The sequence below is a fragment of the Vanellus vanellus genome (assembly GCF_965231255.1).
Source record: "Vanellus vanellus genome assembly, chromosome: 2".
NCBI lineage: Eukaryota > Metazoa > Chordata > Aves > Charadriiformes > Charadriidae > Vanellus > Vanellus vanellus.
This window is the reverse complement of record NC_138906.1, coordinates 2,481,561-2,505,576: the sequence shown is the minus strand read 5'-3', so window position 1 is coordinate 2,505,576 and position 24,016 is coordinate 2,481,561. Positions and strand designations below refer to the sequence as shown.

Below are 24,016 nucleotides of genomic sequence, written 5' to 3'. Positions count from 1 at the left end.
TTAAGCCAGCCGAAGTTCCAGCATGGCACATCCCCGTTGACAACATAATGACCCCACGGTCCAGAATTCCATTGTGCCAGGCACTATGAAAACAAAAGGGACAAGCACTGGCCCTAAAGGGATCATATCTCTCCATCTGCTTTGTGTGAGGGTTGCAGAAACGATTACACGAGTTAACAATGCAACGACGAGACTGGAACAGTCAACGCGACGGTCGAATTACTGCACGGCCATGCCCAGTTGTGAATGCATTTCCCCCCCTCCCGGTCTCCCACTCCACCCACACCCACTCACTGTTTTAATTCTTGCATCACCCCAGATAGAGCCGGCTCCCGACACATTCCCCAGCTGGAGACAACAGAAGATGGTGCACGACCAAAACCATGACGCATTTGTTTGACTTTCACAGAGGTCGTTGCTTTAAACGCCAACATGAGACAGGCTCTTTTTCTGGTATTTACAGGGAAGCGGTCAGATTAATTTTAAGTGGATTTAAAATACATCTCCTTTTGATTTGTTAGTATGAATGCTCGCAAAGGAAAGCAAGCCAAGGAGAATGCCTGGCCATGGGGATGGTTTAAGCTCTTTCTCAGTGGGAGTATCTCCTTCCACCGCACCAGGTCATGAGGAGTACTGGGACAGAACAGTGAAGAACGCAGATGTTTTTGCTGAAGAGCCCCGATTCACACCACTGCAGCTTTCTGCTCACGTGCTTTGCCATGCCAGTCTCTCCCTGAGGTGGACCAGCCATCAAGACCAGCTTTGCTGCTCTGCAACCTTGTATCAGTAGCAAGTCACACAGAAGAGCAATTTCAGGAGCGGGAAGGACATCTTAGTAATTAAGCAATTAAAAGTCCAGGCATTAAAAGCTCCTGAAGTCACTTATTTCTGCCACAAATTTCCTGGGACGCCTCAGTCAAGTCATTTAATCTGAAGCAGCAGAGAAATTCGTCTCACTTCTCCAACCCTAAAAGAGGAGGTTGTCCCTCCGTGTCTGCACACAGCGGTTTTCGGCTCTGTGTTAGGAGTGCAGGTGCTGGAGAAGGTGGGGATGATGTAAAGGACTGCCTCGGGCGTAGCTCTACTCCAAACACCTGTTTAGTGCTCTTCTGGGGCAAGGCACAATGTCTTCCGCAGAAGATTCAGGATTAAGCTTTTGATTTTTGGGTGGTGTCATTGTTTTAAGGCTCTTTCAAACCAAGTCCCTACATACTTTTTGCTTCAGTAGCAACTGTAAACGAGCTGTGCAAAACTTTGGGAAGTACAGAACTTCCAAATCACCCTGTTTTGGTGTCTGAGGAGGTTGGCCATATTTCATGTTTGTACGCAAAAACAGAGAGTGTGCTCTATCCTAAGTCAAAGAGATTTTGGTTGGGACCATTTAACCTTTGATTTACAGACCATTCCCTTTTGGCAGAGCTCGCTCTTAAACTTCACTTGGATTTAGTGAACAGTTCTTATGTTTCCCAAAAAAATGCATTTGAACCTCTTTTGTATTTAATTTTATTTTCTAACTCCTTTGATAACAATTTGGATGTTTAAATAGATTTTGATAGAACAGGATAAAACTTTTCTCTCATTCACAAGCAAAGGCTTTCTATCGGTGGGTTTTTGTTTTTTTTTTTTTTTCATCATGACAGTAAGATTTTATGCCTCAGGCTGAGATCTTGAAAATAAACATTAGCTCAAGTCTAAGTCCTAATTACAGGCGTAAGCCAATGCGGTGCCTTCAAAGGGATCATTACCACACTATCAGGGTCAGCCTCTCCAATCTACTGCATAAACCAGTATCACTAGCAAGACATCTACAATACAGTGGATCACGGCATCATCAGATGGGACTCATGCTCTGACCAAGCCCTGAAAGCAAGCAAATGTGTCCCAACTGCCCCCTGAATCTGTCCTTAATACTAGATTTTCATCTGGAAACAAGTGAGGCAGGAACCAGAGAGGCTGGCACACCCTGGGACTTCACAATCCCAGAGTCTGTGGTCCAGGCCCTCAGCATGGGATGGATCATCCCATGTCCACAGCCACTCTCTGGTATCTATACCTCCATCTGTGCATCCACTGGATCCGGACAGTGCTATACAAAGAGAGCAGAGCCATCCTCGCATGTTCTTGCTTAGGAAAGGGGGAAAAAAAAGGCTCCTTACTTGCCATGTGGCTTTCCCCAGTGCCACTCGCCCTCGTAGGATGCGCTCTTGAACTTGCCCTCCAGCCTGAAGACGTAGGTGAAGAAGCGGCAGGACGGGGGCTCAGTGCCTTCACCGGTCTTGCCCCATAGTGGGAAATCTCGCTTCCCGTTCAGTGCCTGGCGGACAGCCTGGTTCAGCTTCCATTGCCAAACAGCCTGGGGGTAGAGGAAGAGGATTGCTGCACTAACGAGTGAAGAAAGCAAAACAGCTCCCAACAGGAAACACTTCAGGAGAAGCAGCAAGAAGGTGTTGGGTTCCCATCAATTCTGTGCCATTAAGCCGGCTGGGCTGGTGAGTTATGGCCCACCCACAGCATCAAAAGGAGGTGTCCTGCACCAATCCACAGCAATTCCATGTCATTTAAGCCCGACTCTCACCACCACTAATTGGCCTTGGCACAGGACCATGCTGATGGGACTGTACTGTCTCAAGCTCTGCAACTGATGCTGCTGCCCCGGGCAGACCACTTCCAGCATCTGGGTATTTCTCATCTACCATCAACTGTCTAAGCCACCTCTGGCATCCTGTTACAGAGTTGGCTCCACAGAGGAGTAGGGAACAAAAACAACAAACCCCATACTGCTTACTATTCTGCTTTAAATATTTTAAAACATGGCAAAAAAAAAAAAAACACAGAGGAGAGGCCTCAGCTGCATTTAAGCAAGTGCAGAGCCCACTAATCTGTCTTCTGCTCAGGAAGCTAAAATCCTGATGCTTAATGGGATTTCAACTTCCACCCAGCAGTCAATGTTTTGCCTTCACTACAGAGCTGCCGTCCCCTCTCTGCCCTTCAAAACTCAGTGCGCGGTATTTCAGGTGGAACAGAAACACCGTTCCCACTGCTGACCTTCATCTGTGGGTCTTTGGCAGAGAGAAAGAACGTTTCTTCCGGGGTTATAATGTGGAGTCCATACCTGTGAAGCAAAAACACATTACAGAGACTATGAAAAAAACACACATTTCCCAATCAAAGCGCAGTTCCCGCTCTTCCCATTCCTCCTCAAAAGCTAATGGTGTTCTCGCAGTTGGTTTTTCTTTCTGAAGAGGCACTCAAAGAGTCAACTTAGCTTTGTTCTCTAGGTCTGCAGCCAAAACTATTTTATTATTATTTCAAGATGCCAGCAAACGCCAGCAATGCAAGTCCAAGCTGCTGTGATCCCATCTGAGAGGTGCTACAATTTCCCGTAGCCCAGAACCAATCCCACTTGTTGAAAAGGAGAGGGGACAAAGTTTTGAATAATTTTCTCAGTTTCACAATCAAGTTGAACCCTTTTTTATTTTTTTTTTTTTATTTTTTTTGTTTTTAAACCTCCAAGTGGGAGTTTTTCACTTACAGTCCTGGAGCTGATTTCTCCCTGCAGTTTTCATCTACCCACACAAGCTTCAGATCAAAACTCTGAAAGCTGTTTCCCTGGAACAAAAGGGAGAAGATGTTCCTGTTATGGATGTAAACATCACACTTTGCCCCTGCTCTGTCAATCCACTGAACAGCACAGCAAGACTGGAAGCACTGTTGATTCCCTCTTCCTACGATGATAGACATTGGAGACTGAAGAAACGTAGGAGAAGGAAGAAAGTTCTTATCATAATGCCATGGCTTCAACTAACAATAACAGACCTTCTTAGATGGCACCGATCTCTGCAAGAGTTTCTTCCCTATCGCATGGCAACACTTCCAAATCATCCTTGGCGCACAGCACTCCCTGGTTTTGCTTATGATCTACCTACAATCTGGACTGCAGATGACACGGCCACATAGCAGCCCACAAGCACAACATCGGAGGAGTTTAATACTACTTTAATCAACTACACTACTTTAATAAACAGCACACCAAACAGAAGAAACCGAAATGGTTGAAATATTAGGTAAAGACTGCATTTAATATTACATCTTCCTTTCCTGTCTAAAGTCCAGGTGCCCACACTACAGAGCTGCTGTCCGTAGGGATGTAGTTGACCAAGGTTGGGTCCCACCACTATGGAGTTCGTCACAAGCTAATCGCTGATGGATTTACCAGAATTGGGGGAGCCGAGGAGGGAAGGATGTTCAGATTCCCAGCACCAGAGCCCTCATCGGCAGTCCCCTGCTGGCAGCCCAAGCCAACCAGTTCAATCCCCATTCAGTTATATCTCCTCAAACCTCAATAACAGTCATAGCAGCAGATAAGACATAGTGGGTGGGAACCGTTGACTGAACAGAGATGTCTACGCTGTAGATATCTCCGTGTGAGCTGGTTACCCTCTGCTCTCGTCCTAGTCAATGGAGTCAAGGACGCGATTCAACTCATCCTAATTTTGGCATCTAAAATAGGTCAGATGAACCACACCCAGACAGCGCATGTTTCTCTCCCCTGACTATAAAGGGAGCCCCAGGGGGCACTTGCTCACGGCGAGATCGCTACGGTGCTGAGAAATCTACAATGTAAAGTTGGAGGAGATAATCACCAGCCTGTTTCCTCAGGCCTAGACCCTGCAAGCTGCGTAGGCCTGCCCAGCCTTATCGTAAAGGCTCGTGTTCGGAAGAGCCCGTAAGATCTATCAGCTCCCAAGGCAGTCATGCGCTCGGACACCTGAGGGGCTGGCACATGACTAAAGAGCAAGCAGAAGAGAGGTGCGCATGAAGAGAGCTGTGCTAGATTATAGGTGCTGTCAGTCAGAGCAAGCCAAGCTGGACTTAGTTAACATGCTGCAGAACAGCTTTGAATACATATTATTCATCTAGTTACCCATGGCTGTAGACACTCCCTGTCTGCCCCGCACCCAGGCCCCAAATCCCTTAAATAGCCCCAAGAACACCTGCAACTTCTGCTCCCATGCCGCTAGCAGAGTCAACCATGGAAGATCATGTTTAGTCCTATGCACGAGTGCTTCCAGTATAATATCTCTGACCCATCAGGCCTCCTTTGAATAAGCGAGGACAGAAGTCAACAGATTCGTGTGCAGGCATGGGCTTGGGATGCAAGAAAGGTGCCTGCAGTGATTGCATAGTATGCATTTACTGGGGGGAGAAGTGGCATGGATGCTCCTCTATTCCTTCTTCATTAGACTTTCTTTCATCCTCCAGTGCAAACCGCAGGTGCGTGGATCTGAGACAAGGTTTTGCCAACAGCCAAGCTCTGCTGCATTTTCGACATTAAAGGAACCTGAATTTTATTGTCATTTATCTATGCTGCGCTTCCAATCCCTCTGAAGGATTGAAGACTCACCTGAATTAGCACGAGGACATCATCGAAGAGCAAGATCCGGTCTGATCGATTCGTGCTGGCGGAGATGGGAAGATTTTTGCTATCTTCCAGCAGCCTCCTTTCAGGTACACAGAGCATGTCCTGCAAAAGGAACCACAGAGGTCAAGATGGTGGACCAAAAGCATCAGGAAACATCATGATTTGGGAGAGGACGTACAACTCAAGCCAACAGTTCCAGAGACTGTTTGACTTGTGGCACAAGCTGACAGTGACAGCAGAACTGGGCACAGGGCTCAACTTCTAAAGCACTCAGTGTCCATATGGTTTCTCCAAGGCTTCCACACTGCCCTGGTCTGTTGGCTTCCAAACCAAGCCTCAAATGCTTAATCCATATTAAATTTCCTCCATGTGTATGGAGAAGGGTAAGATCTCCAAGAGAGCTCCCCATCAAGCCACTTTCTATATCCATGACTCACTGCGAATTTGTAGCCCAAGGATTTCCATAAGGACTTGGTAAAACAAGCTTCATCCAGGACCTGGCTGATGAAAGACTCCAGCTTCACATATTCCTTGATAGCACTGGTAACCACGTCCTTTTCAGAACCCTGATAAAAGAAGGCAGGGCTTGAGCAACACTTCAGGCATGACTGTGCAGGACATCTACTCTCTGGGCTACAGCTGCAGAAAAACCTCAAGAATTCTGAATCCAAAGGGCAAATGAGACTTAACATTCCAACCCCCTTTGCAAGGAACACCTCCCAAATCTAGCATTTTCTCTGCCACCAGCAGAAGTGTGCTACCGTAGGCCAGTCACTTGACCCTTTGCAGCTTCTCTATATGATGACTATATGATGGGCTGGAGCACCTCTCCTATGAGGACAGGCTGAGAGAGTTGGGGTTGTTCAGCCTGGAGAAGAGAAGGCTCTGGGGAGACTTTAGAGCCCCTTCCAGTATCTGAAGGGGGCCTACAATAAAGCTGGAGAGGGACTTTTTACAAGGGCATGTAGTGATAGGACGAGGGGGAATGGCTTCAAACTCCAAAAGGGGAGATTTAGATTAGATATTAGGAAGAAATTTTTCACCGTGAGGGTGGTGAGGCACTGCAACAGGTTGCCCTGAGAAGCTGTGGCTGCCCCATCCCTGGAGGTGTTCAAGGCCAGGTTGGACGGGGCTTGGAGCAACCTGGTCTAGCGGAAGGTGTCCCTGCCCATGGCAGGGGGTTTGGAAGTAAATCATCTTTAAGGTCCCTTCCAACTCTAACCATTCTATGGTTCTATGGTTCTATGAGTAGCTCGTACTACACTGGAGTGGCCACTGTTCGTTGCTTTGAGACCTTCAGGTGGGCTGCACTCCACTGGTGCTGGTTGCTACCAACCCAGCTTGTCCATTGGAAATCATTTTCCTTCCAGCCTGCTTTGGGTTCACTGACACCACCACAAAGCCCCACAAACCCTACATAAGGTGTTAGCATAAGCCAGTCAAGTAACATCACATAAAGCTTCCTACCTCCTTGAGGACCTCATTCAGCTTGGTAAGGAGCTGTATATATTGCTCGATATGATCTTGGATAGGTTTGTGAAGAACAGTGTACAAGGCCAGTGACATGGAGGTCTCAGAGGTGAAGTCTGTGAGGAATTGTTTCAGCACTGTCTTATGGTGCTTCCAGGCTTCGCTGCAAGATGGTGAATTAAGACAAAGGTTCGTTAATTTCATTTTCTGCAAATTGCCACTCCTATGCCTTCCCAAGTTTACGTGCTACCTCACTCCCAGAGACTTGAAAGAGCAGGAGATAACATAGTGCAAATATATTTGCACACCAAACGCACAGAAATAAGGCAGCGAGGCAAACAAGAGCTCCATCCCTCCTGCCTCTGGGCCAGGGGGCTGTGCAAACAGGCACCACACCCACCGATATACAGAATATAGCACCACTTCCACCGTGGTTTGCACAGCAGGAGGGTGACTGCTGGAGAGGGTCCAGCAAAGGGCTACGGAGATGATGAGGGGACTGGAGCATCTCTCTGATGAGGAAAGGCTGAGGGACGTGGGGCTTTTTAGTCTGGAGAAGAGAAGACTGAGGGGGGATCTTCTCAACGCTCATAACTCCTTCAAGGGAGGGTGCCGGGGGGATGGGAACAGTCTTTTTCCAGTGGTGCCCAGTGACAGGACAAGAGGGCACAAACTTGAGCATAAGAAGTTCCATCTCAACCTGAGGAGGGACTTCTCTTCCTGTGCGGGCGGCAGAGCACTGGCACAGCTGCCCAGAGATGTGGGGGAGTCTCCCCCTCTGGAGCCACTCCAAACCCGCCTGGACGTGTCCTGTGCCACTGCTGGAGGTGCCCCTGCTCTGGCGGGGGGTGGGACTGGGGGAGCTCCAGAGGGCCCTTCCAGCCCTCACCAGTCTGGGATTTTGTGATTATAATCTTAAGAAAGAAGCCATAGTTTCAGTGATTCTGTGGCTCAGATAAGGTGGCTGTGAATCTGCTCACGTCTAGTGCTCATGCTTTCATTTGATATTTCCACGAGGCTCTGACAGCATCTGGGACAAGCCGTGGAAATTTCCTGCCAGATTCCCACAGCATCCTTTCTCGGGTCCCAGCCCTTACCCGAACCCCTAGGTTTACAGGATTCCTCTCCTACAAAAGGAGTTGTGAGTGGCTGGGAGGAGATAGAGAGAGATCTGTAGAGGGAACCTTTCAGCAGCTGCTGCCGTGGTCTCAGAAGATGCCAGACGCAGCCAGTACGGCCAGGCAGCTGGGCCGTGAAACGGAGATCACTGTGAGGGGCAGCGCTCAGTGCGGCTCACTCCAATTTAGTGTCTTAACCCATACAATATCATTCTCTTCCTATCAGCCCCCTCAAATAAGCGTTTTTCAGCCCACTCACCTTTTGCTCTTCGTGGCATGTTCGAAGCCGTGGACCACGACGTAGTTTGCAAAAGTGACGAAATATCTGTTGGCAAGAAAAAAAAAAAAGAAACCAAACAAACACACCAAACACACACAAGCGCGAGCCGAGTTAGAGATGCGCATTAGCCACGAGGTTTAAGCGATAGGGGGAAGAAGCTCATTTGAAAATGTCACGTCAGGTCCACCTTTCCACGGGAGGCAGAGAGACGTAGCTACTGTGCTTCCCACCTTGCCTCGCTCCCCTTTTGTCCCCTTTGCCAACTGCCTTGTTGACTTCTGCACTGGGATCGTTAGAGGAAGTTTAAATCATCCTGGCATTTAGCGTCAGCAGAAGTAAACTTGCGCAACTCTCCTGGGAAGCAGATCTACAAAGGCTGAGCGTAAGATTTCAGCTTCGGATGGGCGAATTTCTGCTGGTTGAAATAAAAGTCTGTGTTCCTGACTCAAGTCAAGGTGTCCCAGCGTCAATGCATCTCTTCTCGCACTAGAGGGAGATCGAGCCATATTTTGTCAACAAATACCAGGCTTTCTTCCAGTCGTGTTTTCAGATAAGTCATGTATAATGTCCAGACTAATTATCCTTTATTACATCTTTGAGGGACATGTGTTTACTGCTGATTTCCAGGCCCCTGAACAGCAGCTTTGGTTCCTCCTATATCGCTCCAATAAGTGTGAGATGCTGTAGGATCAGGACTGCACGGAATGAGTCAGCAGAGGTGGGTAGGAACCAGCTTTTTTTTTTTTTTTTTAATTATTTTTGCATGATGGCCAACAAAAACAGGTTTTAATTTCAAAATGAGGGGAAATAAGATCCTATGATAAAGTTCTCCTTTGTGTCATCTGAAACCTCAGCACAAGTTTTCATCTTTTATATGCCTTTTCAAGGCAAACCCATTTTAATTCACCAAATCGGTTCCCAAATGAACACCACACGCTGCTCTAAACTCCATTCACATAAAGACAAAGTTTGTTGTGCGTCACTTTCTAAAATGATGCTGTCCAAGTAAAAAACAAAAGAAATGTAGTCCTTCCTCCTCCCTCCACATGCGTTTTCAGGAGTCAGTGCGTCCATCTCCCATTGCACAGACGGCACAAGCCCATCTGGCAACAGCTTGACCACATTTGTGGCCTACGTGATGGATGAAGGATTGAACACTGGCTGATCTTCATGTCACCTCAGATGCCCATAAACCAATTTTTCATGCTAGGACATCAACATCCAGGTTACGCACACTCCAGTGACTTTGGTAAACATTGTATTTTGTGTTGCAGACAGATGGGGAGCAGACATAATTAATTATAGAAACAGCAATAAGGCAGTATGTTTTTCACATCACGCTACATCCATCACTTGCCTTCATATCCCTTGCCAAAAGCATAAAAATGTGGCACAAACACATAATATGAACCGTGTCTGGTGACATCTTCCTTTCCTCATCCCTACGAGTCCTTTAAACCTGCTTGTGTATGCGTTTCTGTTCCTGATGACAGCCCAAGCTTTGCTCTTATAAATTCCCCAGGCACAAATAATCCCCCTGTCCTCTTCCCATTTTTAAGATGCATAAAAACCACTCTACCTGCAAAATTCTGCCTCTTACAAGCACGCTCACGCCTACAAAAAGGCCTATTTATTATGCTGTCTGCACAAACACTGTATTCTGCAGCACTTGTCCTGAGCACTGAGTGCAGTCACTTCCCTGAGCTCATATCTGAACCCTAACGGACAGAACTGAAGAAATTAAATACACAAATTAATTGCACTGACCTACCAGTTAGTCGATAAATTTGGTCCCTTACGCTACTCCAAAATGCGTCTCTACTTACTGGATGTAGAGGCTTAAAAACAGGTCTCCTTTCCAGACAGTGTAAATGTCCTGGATGCAGAATGACTCAGAGGTGCTGCATTTTTGTTTCAGTATCCGGTAATTTTCTTCCGTGAGGTTCCAGAGAGCTTGAAATCGATCATTCAGGAGCAGGAGGAGCTTAAAGTTCTCCTTTCCTTTCTGGTCACTAGGCTCTTGGAGGAAAAAATGAGGGGAGGGGGAAAGGTTATCAGAAAGCCCTGACTCCAAGAAAGCTTGTAGAAAACATTGCCTGTATTTAATACTCAGCCCAATTTTTATTTTTTTTTTTCAGTGTGAAGCACGTATATAAACAGGAAAACAATGCTAAAGAGGAAGGAGATGTTGATTTAGGGTTGGTTCCCTGTGAGGTATTGTATGGACTATCCATGCTAAGGCTTTGCCTGTCTGTGGGGCGTGTGGTCAGGGCTTCCCGGGAGGCTCAGCCCCAGCTCAGACACAAGCACCGGAGGAAAATTTTCTGTCCCTGGCCCAAAGGGCTGTTCCCAGTCTCCTTGGAGGCTAGACCAAAAAAAGGTGGTGACATGAAAAGGAACCACCCTACGGGTCTAATCCAGTCGCGCCACTTTTTGCCAGACAGGCCTGTGAATATTTATATGGATTTGTTATTTCAGTGGAGCTTCTGTGATTTAATGCCAGCTCAGAACCTGCACCCACAAGTTTTACCTCCAAAAGATGGGCATGACCATGGACCAAGAGCAGGGAGGCAGAATGGGCACGGTTTAGAGGTCGTGGATGTGCGAGATGCGTTTTGGATTTCCACGCACCATGCTGGAAACAAGCCTCAGAGCAGGCGTACAGGCTGATACCGGTTAGAATCTGGATTAACCTCTAAAAACAACAGGAACCACAGTCCTAAGCTTGAATTGAAAGGCCATAGGTATCCTTAAGAACTCACTATCTTAAGTGAAACAACTCCACATACCACTTACTCCAGCAAACCTGCCTCCAGCAAGTCCTCAGCCATGAAGTTTCAATTATAATTCCCTTCATAGGCGTGCCAGTGACTCAAGGCTACAACTACAGACAAAAAAAAAGTAGTCTTTGACCTACCTGCCTGGAGCAGAGGCTTGAGGATGAGGGCATCTATCCGTGCCAGGCATGCTGAGAAGGTTTCTTCTACTTGGAGCAGAGACGCAGTTGCTTCAGCTGTGCACATGTCCTGGACACAACACAGAAGGCACACATAAACTCCCTGGCAAGAGTACCTACCAAGGCTTCAGTGGTCATTGCAAACAATCAGCTTTTCCTGCTCTTGACAGCACACACAGGTGTCATTGCTGTCCCCAAAAAGCATTTGAAAACGTTAGAAGAGGAAATGGAAACCCGATGGCTCAACATGAGCTGGTATCTCAGAAGACCACCGAGGCTACAGCACATTTTCCTGACACCCCAGTTGAAGGTCTTCCGAGGTGGGCCATGATACCTCTTCCACAGGACTGGAAAGGCCCTAAACTTCTTGATATGTGTTAATCCTGCTAAGTGCCAGATTCCTTCTCCCAGAAGAAAATCCCTGAAGAACAACGTAGCAAAGGATGAAGCAGAGCATCTCTTCCCATCTCCCTCACCAGTTTTCTGCCCGGGTGCCTCAGTCTACATCTTTTGGCATTAAAAGCTATTGTACGGAGCTGCAGAGCTGCGCCAGCCATGGCCAAACATCCAACCCTCCAGAGGAACGGAGGTCTGGTGTTACTTCTTTCCGAGTAGGACACTGCACTGCTGGTTATACGTCACAACTGCTGCGTAAACAAGGAAAGCTTGCCTAAAGTGGAAGTGGGCGGCGCTTAAAAAAAAAGGCAGCAAACCCATGTGAGCAAACTCCAGTAGCTTCCTCCTTCCAGCCTTACGTCCCGAAAGAAATGTATCAGGGGAAGCGAACCCAGCCAGCTAATAGCATGTCATCAGAGACCACTCTGGAAAAAGGACAGATGGTGAAGATTCTATAGGCAGAATCAGCTGATATTACTAATGGTGATAAAAATACAAAACTCTGAGTTTCCTTTACCTTTGTGAGGCCAAACAGCAAACCCAAGGGACTGAGTATGGTCTGTCCACGTTTATCCTTAGCCTGGTTGTAGTGCACTCTCAAAGGCTACGTTCACAACGGTAGGCAGAGGAGGACATGGCATTATGCTGCAAAGATTTACATTGCTAAATTGGTGGCAGAGACTTTGGCACAGTTTTATGTGTGCCAACTAGTGCCTCCCCCAGACAATTCTCAGGCATGGCCCAGGGACCATTTGACATGGGTGGCTTGCACATAGCCGTGCCGTTTTGGGAGGTAAGGAGAAATTAGCTATGCACTAGTCATGCAATAACCTCTTGGCTATGGGGCTAGAACTAATTTATTTACTAATGGAGACATAACTAGAGTCTTCGTGCTGTTTCCAGGAAGAGCTGAACTCAGCTATCTGCTGGTGGCGCACTCTCCGACATCCTGAGCCTCTCCCCTGCTTGCTACAAACAATAGGCGAGATTCATCCTCCTTGTGTTGAGATGTCGGGAAGTTAGACAGAGAAGCCTAATCTTACTTTATACTTCATGGGAAGAAATACCCCGAGTGTCTTAGCACAGACTCGACACAGGTCATCCGAGTCGGGTGACTACGTTAGGTGGGAACATCTTGTTTTTAAGCTTCACACGTGTGTTGGGTTCCTTGCTAAATAAGAGTTTGAGTTCCCTAAAGTCACCAAACTTCGCTGAGAAACTCCCTTTCCAGGTCATCCTGGAGCTTGGGCTGGAATGGTGTCATAGAACAAGGGACGCTTTGCAGTTTGAATAGTTAGCTGGCCTGGTTTTAAGTGGTCATTTGGATCCAGACACAACTGACTGCACAGATGAATGACAATGTTTTCTCCTTAGTAACCGCTGCCTCTTCAATTTAATTTGTCTGAAAAATGGGAAGCATTAAAAAATTTCGTAATCTCATTAGTTTGCAAGTTTTCATACATCAAGGTCTGCATGACCATAAAGCTATTTTTTGCAGCAGCACTGGTAATTTGTCCCAAAGGAAGGCTCTAGGCATGCAAACAGGTCAACGAGCTGGAACCCAAACCCCTCCTGGCCCCTCCCAGTGAAGGCAATTGAACCAGGAGAAAAGCAAAACAAAACAGCAACCAGCCAGCTCTCACCCCAGAGCGCCAAGAGGACAGGACAAATCTACAAGTTTATTTTTCTGCCACCACTTAATCCCCCTGTCTTGTAGACACAAAGATAAAGTTTCTCACAGGTCCTAGAGAGCACTCAAGCTGGCTAGAAATTTCTAAGCACAAGTTATCTTGCTTAATCCGTGAGTAAAGTCAGCCTGGATATGTGACAGCATTTCATTTCCAAATGCTTCAACAGAACAGCATGTAGTCAGTGGGGTCGTGTTAGGCTCACTGAGTAACAGTCTGGAGGGTTTTATTTAGATTTTTTAAGCCTTTTTTGTCTATTTTTGGAGAAGAAGGGAAGACGACTCCATCATTTCAGATCGCTCTGCTATGAGGGGGGCCTATTCTCTGCCTGGTCCGTATTTAGTTCTGCAAGAAAACATTTTATCCTGTGCAAAACAAAAAGAATGGGTGCTAGATGCCAAACTCAGAAAGTCTCCCCCAAACTACTCTCGTCACCAGAGAAGCCACCCCTTCATTACATACAGCCCTTCATTATAAACTGAATGACACAAACCAAGGGTGCAGATACCCACAGCTTTGCTCCACGGGACCATGATAGTCCATGAATAGCAGCAGAAGGCTGAGGAACCTCCTCAGGGCTGAAGAACACAGGTGCAACACCACGGGAACATCACTGCCCCAGCCTAAGTGTTATTTGGTTACTTCTGTAATGGTCACTTGGAAGAAGAACTATGTGCATCCAAGATGGACCTACTGATCTGGATGCAGCATCGCCCCTTCCAAATATCAGCTGGTCCCACACTCTGTCTCCCGCAATCTGGGTTCGTTGAAGGTCTATTATGCACAAACACCTGAGCTCAGACTTTATGGGGCTGACCCCAAAGCATCCCCATGGTGCAGTACGTGGGTCAAGAACTGCAGTAGCAACACTGTACAGACACCCAAGCTAACTCTGCAAAAACCAGAAGCACTTGGATACTCTTTTCCATTATGACCTGATACAGTTTTCACACAGTGTTTTCTTTTGGGTTTGGTGTTGGGTTTGTTTGGTTTTTTGTTGTTGTTTTCTTTTTTTTTTTTTTCCTTCTTTCTGGGCTACTTCCAGCCTGAACATGACAATCAGGGCTCATTTGCTGAATGGGCGAGCAGCACCAGTCAGCTTTCAAAACAGCCCTTCCGGCACCACAAAAAGACCAAAGTTGCCACATCACATCACATCACATCACATCACATCACATCACCCAATAAGGTAAGCGTGAGTTTCAGCCACCCTTTCCAGGCTTTCCCCATCCGTTCTGTGAGAACAGCATTTGCGTGCTTATTCTAGCCCAGTCAGGCAAAGAAGATTTGAAGTGGGTCACTTTGTGAACAAAACCAACGCTGGCTCAGCCACAGAGGGCAAAGGAAACAATCGGGACTGTCCAAGGGCACACGGAGGTCACGCTGTACATTCACGCGTGTGAAAAACTGAACGCGAACTGCAGTGCTGGTGGGTGGTGGAAGCACCGAGCAGAAACCTGGGGCTGTCACATGCTGTCTTCCCTACTGCTTGCACACAGCTTTCATGCGACTCCGTGGTTTTGTAGTTCTGTGTTTGCTCCGTGAAGGGCAAGGCAAGCTTGGGCCAAGCCACTCTGAAGTCTGTTCAGAAGGTTTTCGTTTCCTCTACATGGATGGCTCTGCTGCTAGGGAGTCAAGACCTTTGAAGACGGTGCACTCCTGATGGTCAGGATTGAAGGAGGTGCACCTCCAAGGAAGGGTCCATGAGCTGCACATTGCATGACAGTGTCTGGTTTTATGTGCAAAATCAGAAAGTCTACGGCCTTTGGGGATGGTGACTTCCACTGGCAAAACAAACCAGCCACCAGCCTGCTTCAGGCTCCCATGAGGAATGAGGAGAGCTCCCTAGGAGAACATTTTCCAAAGTATGAGACACATCTGTTTATTCTCCTTAAAGGAAGGTACAAGAAAGCCGTACAGCACAGGTTTGTAATTAGAGAAGGGACACATAATCGTATTCATGTAGAAACAGGAAAAACACCTTGAGAAACAACGTCTGGAGGAGTCATCGGATCCCTATGGCTCATCATGGTCTTGGTCTGTCTGCTGAGTATGACAATGTGGGCAGAAAAAAGGGTGATGCAGCAGGTAATACCAACCTAAGCAGCTGCTGAGCATCCAAGAGAAGGGAGCAGCCTGGGTCACCTGGAGGAGCATTCATCCTCAATAGGGTCTGTCCAAAGCTGCGAAATGCACATTTCAGCAAGAAAATACATGTCTCGAGGAGCCACAACAGGTTGTTATACCCATTTTCAGGAAATTGCCAGAAGGGTGGGTGGAACAGATAGGAAACCAAGCAAAGAGACGTTTTGGTGGAATGCTGAGCCTCATTCTTAGCTGTGCATAGAACCCCTTTCTACTTTGGAGTCTGTAGCTCTGAGGCAGCTCTTCCACCAGGAAAATGTTTGGAAAGCCCCAGAGATTTCAGACATGACGCAAAGTTTCTTATGGAAACACACATCTAGTCAACCTTATCAGCTCCTGTACATTAAGGAACAAACTGGACATCCACAGAAGGACCATTCATTTTCCATCTTCCTCTTGTAAATCCCCCTCTGTGCCGAAGTTGGGACTATCAGTCAACAAAAACACTTCTCAGATGGGAGAAAACAGTCGCAAACATTGCCAGATTTAGGAAGTGCTTAGGGCATTTTAATACTAAACCACCTGGGGTGTAAATGCCCCGACCATGTTTGCTGTAGCCCCTCCTCTCCTTAAACTCTTTCCCTGCATCCTCCATCCTGAAGGGCATCGTGCCTTTGCAGCCCTTCCAATCTCATCCATCCTTGCAGCTCATGATCTTTCTCCTACCAACCGCCTCAGGAACGAGGCCGGTCCATCACTCTGTCACACACAGTCCTCAAACAGGCCATGTTTTCCCTTCCCTGCCCTTTGAGAGGCAGTCGAGTTATTCCCGCCACGCAGCTGAAGAGGTGCCTTCCTACTACAGCCCGTGTCAAGTGAGTACATCATCTTTGCAGCGACAGGGATAAAGCTGCTTTAATTCAAGCTCTAGTTCAGAAGGAAATAAAAGCGTTCCAAATTGAAGCCAAGAGGTACTAAAAATGCTTCTCTGTCAGGTTAAACCTGAAACTCTTCCTCACATGTTGCTTTTCACTCGCTAGGCCACTTTTTCTCATGCCGGTGATGGTGTTGCTTCTAACTAAAGCATCTAAAACTGTCTAAGAATGCAATACAGAGCACGGGCACTTACACTTGGACTGGTAGGATAGGACAAGGGGTAATGGATTCAAGCTGGAACACAAGAGTTTCCACTTAAATTTGAGAAGAAACTTCTTCTCAGTGAGGGTGACAGAGCACTGGAACAGGCTGCCTAGGGAGGTTGTGGAGTCTCCTTCTCTGGAGACATTCAAAACTCACCTGGACGCCTTCCTGTGCAACCTCATCTAGGTGTTCCTGCTTCGACAGGGGGATTGGACTAGATGATCTTTTGAGGTCCCTTCCAATCCCTAGCATACTGTGATACTGTGATACTGTGTGATACTGTGGTAAATGCCCCTCCATTCTGCAGGTAGATGCAACCTAGAGCATTTCAAATCTAAAACTCTCTTCTTGCCCGACCGTCTTCTAGATGCCCAGAAGGACACACAAGTCCTCCCTTGCTGTTAACCACTCACTCAACCTTCGCAAGAGCATTATGTCTTTCCCCAAGCACTGTACAGCTCTAAAGTATGCACATTACAGGGAAGAGTAATATACAGCTCTGCACAAAACCTGCCAGTGCGGAGTTTCTCCCTCAGAAATTTGCGGATAAACTTTATAACTCAGCTTATTGTTAGACTGAGTCAATATAGGCCAGAACTTCACATCAACGTGTGATGTAATAGACAAATCTGGGGACCTCAAACCGGAACGAACACAGACATAACTCTCTGTGTCCTCCCCTTAATCAGCTCAACATATATATAATGCTGATTAATACGACCAAAGATAGGGGGGGTTGGGGGAAAAAAATGGGATAGCATTAAGAGTTGGTCTCAAGGGGTCGAGGGGGGAGAGGAAAGATTGGTTTGAGGTTGTACCATGGACCCTAGCTGCCTTTGCCAGATTACTTTTTAACTTGGATCTGCTCCCCAGCATAGTTTAACGTACCATCACACGAACACACCCATGAGCATGGTGGGATCTCCTCATTCAATTAGCAGTGACAGCTGAGAATCCATAAACTCCAGAGCTCCTTAGGCCATGGGGGGCAAACTCTGATGGCCAATGGGGAGATGGTGCTCCTCTTTCTGTCCCAGCCTTTGCTGCTTTTCTCTAGGAGCCAAGTATCCTCGTGCATGCTAATTGTGTTTCCAAACACCATTCCCCCTCCTCACGTGTCACACTCCGGCGGAGTCTGCGTTCAGGCTGGCACAAAGAGCATTCTGTCATGTAGAAAAACAATTCCAGGCTTTGTTTAACCAACACCAACATGCTGGAGCAAATTCTCCCATTCAGACTCTGCTCTCGTCAAGCCTCAGATCATCACGACTCGAGATGAATTAACGTTCAACTTACCGGAGCCACCTCATGAACAGACAGAAACACGCAATGTAATTGGGAATAAACAGGGCAGAAAGACAATAAAACCCTGGATCCCAAGACAGCCCTTCGCAGCAGAAAAAGGAGGAAGAGAACAACAGAGGAAGCAGTTACTTGGATTAGGCTTTAGCATGGGATGTAGGCAGCACGCCGATGCCAGCCACGTGAAGGAACTAGGCAGGATCTCATTCAACATTTGCTTTACCAGGGGAAATTGCGGAGCAGGACAGCAATGGAAGTAGTTAGGCACAGTGCACCACGTAGTTTAAGAACACGAGAAAACGAACAAACCCATCAGAACTCTCACCCTGAACACAAGACCCTCAGGCTTTCGGTCGGTCCAGGTTCATACATGAGGCCACGCAGCAAACATTTGGGGTGCAGCACAACCACCTCTACCCTCAAGCACTGGGGCCAGCTCACGATGAACAGCAGGACATTTGACCCCACCACACCTAATTAAACCATGGAACTCACTGCCACAAGAGTCTGTCATTGTTATAAGAATACAACACATGCGTTCAAAAGCAGCTGGACCAGTCCATAAAGCAAAAATCAATTAAAAGCTAATAAAAACAAGAGGCATCAACTCCATCTCAGGAAGTCCCTGAGGAGGCAGGAAGCACGTATGGAGGAAGCATTACCACAACCCTTCCCAGTTTTTGTGGTGTTCTTCTCCAGGCACTTTCTTCTGCATTAGGAGAGCTGAGACAGCCTGGCTTGATATCGTTCATTTTATGCATCAGTCATAACATTGTTGGTGGTCACCTCCATGGCAGGACCTCAAGCACTGAAAGAAGAGACAGCGCAAGGTTGCCAAAATATCGACCGCATTAAAATCTCAGCAAATTTAGGACAGCAGTGTGTGGCCAGAAGGGTCAAACAAGCATTCAGTATTCTCTTCAGGAAGCACTGAGGCTGTATAATTGATTCTTCAGCCCAAGAAGAACCTTCCCCCCTCCCCCAATTTTTGTCTTCTTCCATCTTTAACACAGAAAAACAGGAAAACCAGGAAGCTATGTATGGGGGAGGGAAGTGTGTTTTTCTCTTTTTTGTTGCAAAAACAATGCAAAAGCTTTACACAAACCTAATCTGACCCAGCTTTTTCTTTTTTTTTTTTTTTTTTTTTCATTCTTCCCCAAACCCAAATTGGAAGCTCACGTCCCTTCCTTAGGAAGTTCGCTCCTGAGCCTAATGAAAACAATCATAAATGTCTAGTGGACTGCATAAGGACAAACCCCATCTTCCCTTTCTGGGGGTCTGAAGGCTGAACTACCCACCCCAGACTCCCTTTGTAACCAAAAAGAGGCACATGAGAAGCTCAATTTAATCCAATATTAGTGAGATGAGCGGACCTTTGGGCATACCTGGTCTCTCTCCAGTAGCTACAGAATTAAACAGCTCAAATAAACCCCTTTACGTGTTGACAACTAAGGCTAGAGAAGATCACTGTCACCACACTTAAGGATATAATTCAGCCTTTGCAAATAACAGGGCGAGTACGACAAGGCCTGCAGGTGAGATGATGTTTACTTCATGGTTTGATCCCCCATGGCCTTGTAGTTCCCATTATCATTATCACTTACAAGCAGCTTATGCATGCAGAAGCACAGCTTTTTTGACCCAACAACTGATACAACACAGAACAACTTGGGGTTACTGGATGAAACCCCGAGACAAACCTGAAACAGCTACAAGTTGTCTGGAGGCAGCAAAGGAAAGATCGTGAGAAGAGGGGACTCCATAATTCTCCATTGGAGTGGAAATATTGGAAAGATGGAAGATAACAGCTAGGGACAATTTTTGTGTCCCAACTCTGGTAGCAGCTTTGGGAGCAGGAGCTCCTCTCCCTTGGCCTCCCAATATGCCTACTCTGGTTTTCCAAAGCAAATGGGATTTCAGCACGGCATCAAAAAGCAAGAAAAATGACAGAGCGCTACACATTTGGTGTTTAGAATGTGTGTTGCCATCTACATTGAAACAGTTTTGAGTCAGACCCTGAGAAACAGACTCTGAATTACAGCCTGGAAACCAACCCAGTGGCCCAGACAATGTCAGAGGAGTGTCATTTGGGACAATAGGACAGCTGGTAGCAAAACTGCTTCGCAGATGAGATGGAGCTCAATGGACAGCAATGCCATCTCCCTGCACCTTCCTCTCCACTCAGCACCTCTAAATCTTGAGTAGGACCAGAAGGGATTTCACTTCCTTTGTGCTAAAAAGACAGAAAATCATCATAAAACCATGACTATAGCCACCTTTGAGATGGCTGGCTCTGCCAAATATTCACAAGCGAGGCTCAGGACCCATCCTCTCGCTGCCCTGACTTTTGACACCACTACTTGCCTCTCCTCCCCTCTCACAGATGTTTGCTGATGCTAAAGGCAATGTCCAAAAGCCAATGATGTGTCACTACAAAATGCCGCTTACAAAACCTCCCAGATCTGCCCTACCCAGCGACCCATGCAAAGTCTAAGCACTTGACAGCATCCCCCAATACCTGCCAGAAATGGGGCAGGGATGAAGTCCATGCAAAGGAACAGCAATAGAGGGTGGGGGAGGAACACTTGCCTGGATTAGTTTAGGCTGAGTGTAGTAGGAAACTTCTAGTGTTTCATCAAACCCTACAGGTGCTTTTGGAGGACAAATTACAACCCACTGAAGGCAGGACAGACGTGCAAAGAGTCTCCAACGCTTCCTAACCTCTGATCATCATTCTGAGACGCCACAGTTCACTGACGTGCTTTGAGTGCCAAAACCCAGGTCTTTTGATGACCTGAAGAGCTGGTCAGAAGCTCTGACAAAACTGTTTCACAAGAAAATTCCTGTTTGTTGAGCCTAAAGTACTTTGCATGAGCCCTTTCCAATTCAACAGGAATGTAAACATTACGTGACCAGCTCAGGCCAGTGGTCCAGCTAGTCTGGCAGTAAGAATGAAAGCTGTTATTTAGAGAACAAACATAAGCTTGGCCACTTTGAGGTTCATTCCTCCTGTATTCCCCCAACTACCAACTGTTGCATTAGGGATTTCAAAAGGTGCAACCCTATTCCTAGTATCTGCCTATGGACCTGTGGTCCCGGAATTTATCTTATCCCCCTTGAACTTGCTGATATTGTTTGCCCCCAAATATGCATCACTAAATTGAAGGCAGGGTCTTGAAAGACAGTTCTGCCCGGTTTCCTTGCAGATCCTCAAAAATCTTGTCTTGCAGCTCATTGGGAACTGAAGCCATTGCAGAAGCGGTAATGAAACGACCAAGTTCGGGGAGCAGCCGCAAGGTCTAGGAAGCTTTCAGGCCATAGGAAATTTCCACAGACAAAGAGACACTGCTTTGGTTCAGGTCCAAATTAAACTAAGTTAAAGTTTAAAAAACAGTCCCTCCCGTGAACTGCAGCTCCTCCTCTTCTGGCTCTAAACGCATGGTTGTTTGTTACTTTTTAAAAAGTCTGAAGCGGGTTACTCTTCCCCTATAATTGGGCCCTTGACCCAGACTTTTCACTTAACACCTAAGACACCTGCAAGCTCTTGACCGCTTCCCTCCTTGCAGAAACCCAGGCGAGCTTATCAGCCGCTCTCGCCCTGACTAATTAGTTGGGTATTGGTTTTCTTTACTCCGCCAGGCAAGCTGTGCAACCCCGGCGTGAACGCGCGGCTTCCAGCCTTACTTCATCGGGCTTGTATTGCCCGCTTGCCTGGCACGGGTGGAAAATCTCTCCCTCAAAACAGGAGCAAGCCCCAACACACACACACACACACACACACACATACAGAGGATCAGGCGGCTGCCTGCAGGAGAGGGACCGCGCAGGCTTCTCCAGCATCGCTTTCTGGAAAACACAAGGTGAGAGCAAGCAGAGGATTTAATGCCACAAGTCTGGACCAACGCTGAGAATTAAACGCCTTACAGACAACCCACCTCCTTTACGCAAGGCCGGTGTGTTGTCTAGGTGAAGCACAGCGAGCGCATTTTACGCGCCAGGAAAACGCACTCCGCGCCTTTGGTCACTCGCACGGGTAAGATTCTACCTCTGGAGAACACTCCCAAACTGTACAGTGCGTCAGGACTTTTTACTCATAGCACATTCAACAGTCCCCTTCAGCCTGCTGAGGCTGACCCGACACCCTTCCTACGGTACGTGTCTGAGCATAAAACCGAGCCTCAGCATCAACGGGAAAACAACCAACCAAGGAACGCCGCTCACCAAACCCCAAAGTAACCAGCGCGTAGAGCAACGTACCTTGCATAAGGCGGCCAATTAAAAATTCCCCCGTGGTAAATGCTACGGCAGCAGCTCCTCTGAGCTTCCGAGCCCTGAAATACTCGGTGCTCCCAGAACCGCCGCTCTCTCCTCCCACCTCTCCCTCCCACATCCCGCCGCCTCCTTTGCTGAAACACAGATCTGGGCCTGTTCATTAGATGAGACACCCACAGAGCCCGGAGAGACGGTTACGAAACCCCTGCACGTAGGGTTTCTACAGCAATTGCTTGTTATTCATCTTTTTTAAAGGACAGGAACTGTTGCGATCTGTGCTCTTGCAGCTCATGAGTTGGGGGAACTTAAAGTGCAGGAAAGTGAAAGGGAAAAGGACAGGATGTGTTTTTCTTTGCGCGGTGGCATTTCTCAGCTCTAATCCCTTTTCACCGACGGTGCATTCCCAGAGCAGTTTCTCAAACGAAGGTCCTATGGTTTGTGGTTTGTTTTGTTTTGTTTTTTTTCCCCCCTCCGTGTTCTGCCAGTCTCTCTCCTCGTGCGACCGCCGCACTTGCTGTAGCTCACGGCCGGAAAACCCTGGGAAACGGGACGTTTCCTGCTATTCAGAGCCCGCTGCGGAGAGCGTGTGAGAGCCTGCACGTGATGCATGCAAAGTCTGTCCTCTGCTGTGCCTCAGCCAGCAGTAATGATTTCCCCTCCTTCTAACAAAAAAAAACAAAAAAAAAAAACCCAAAACAAACAGACAAAAACAAAAAAAAACCCAAGTCTATCAGGAGGACCCAGAGTCATCCCCAGCCCACCTATTTGAGCTCAGCCACCATCCCACCTCCTAAAAGCACGAAAGCGTTTTTTTCCAGTTGATCCACAATTATGGCGAATCCCCACGAGCGTTTTGTTGAAGCGGCAAAGAGTGCTGCCGCCACGCACTCCCTCTCCGCATCAGAAGTCGATATGCTGCCCGACGAAAGCCCCGTGCCCCCCCCTTCTGCTTCAGAACATGCTGAAGAGCACTAACAAAGCCCCATTCTTCCCCAGGCGCTCCGACATGTTACGACTCAGCAACTCGCCTCCTCCCCGGCTATATGATTTCAAAGATTTTTTACGAACTACTGGAACTTACTGTGGGCTGAGGGATCGGGACAAGTCGGTTTCTACAGCAAAGATGCTCAGGGTGTAACAGGAGGCAAGAGGTGGCTGAATCACTTTTTGTACAGAGAGGTTCTTCTATTGTGTTGACTTCCTTCCCATTTTCCAGGTCTCCTGGGGTCTTTTCAGAGCAGGACATGCCCATAACTCACTGTCTGCCTCAACACAATGGTTTACACCGCACAGGAGGGCAGAGCAGCAACCCTCAGAGCAGCAACCTTTGTACGCAGCGGGGAACAATACCAGGGAAGGATGCAGCCGGGGAATGGAAAGGATGAGTGAGCAATGAGCTCACTGCTGGCCTCCTACCTGCTCTGCAAGCTGTGAAGTCAAAGACCTGGTGATCAGGACTTCGGTGCAATTACAGACCTTTTTTCTTCCAGTCCAAAAATTTGGAACAAAATCAGTGTTTCCATATCCCAAGGAAGTGCTCGCCCACAAGGGACTAGATGGCAGGCACATGCCTCAAGTCCTTTCATAGGTGCTTGAGCCCAGGAGGACTTTCCAGCCTCCAGGCCCTGTAAGGATGGAGATTGCTCCCTGGCAGAGCTTACGACAGTGCCTACTCTCCAGAAAGATGAGAGGGTTTCAGAGGTCCCAGTGCTGAGCATTTCCCTGTTGAGCACACAAGTTTGGGGATCTCCAGCTCCCCTGCGGCATTGCGTGAAAGGCCCAGGAGCTCTGCCCCATGCTGGGGCAGATGGACACCGGAGGGCCCACCTTACAGCTAAGGTCTGCTGGTTCAACCCACAGAGAGCATTTGGGTCTGGACCTCAAGCT

General features: G+C 47.5%; 1 protein-coding gene across 1 annotated transcript in view; it reads right to left on the bottom strand.

Moving 5' to 3' along the window:
• The window catches only part of ALS2CL (ALS2 C-terminal like), a 50,977-nt gene that overhangs the window by 20,435 nt on the left and 6,526 nt on the right, over positions 1-24,016 (bottom strand). Inside the window, exons 2-10 of the mRNA XM_082498977.1 lie at positions 11,208-11,316; positions 10,117-10,309; positions 8,270-8,335; positions 6,890-7,055; positions 5,860-5,988; positions 5,405-5,524; positions 3,533-3,609; positions 3,046-3,112; positions 2,157-2,353 (exon numbers count right to left, since the gene is read on the bottom strand). Of these exons, the coding sequence (XP_082355103.1) occupies positions 2,157-2,353; positions 3,046-3,112; positions 3,533-3,609; positions 5,405-5,524; positions 5,860-5,988; positions 6,890-7,055; positions 8,270-8,335; positions 10,117-10,309; positions 11,208-11,316 (1,124 nt within the window). The remainder of the gene's footprint in view (positions 1-2,156; positions 2,354-3,045; positions 3,113-3,532; positions 3,610-5,404; positions 5,525-5,859; positions 5,989-6,889; positions 7,056-8,269; positions 8,336-10,116; positions 10,310-11,207; positions 11,317-24,016) is intronic.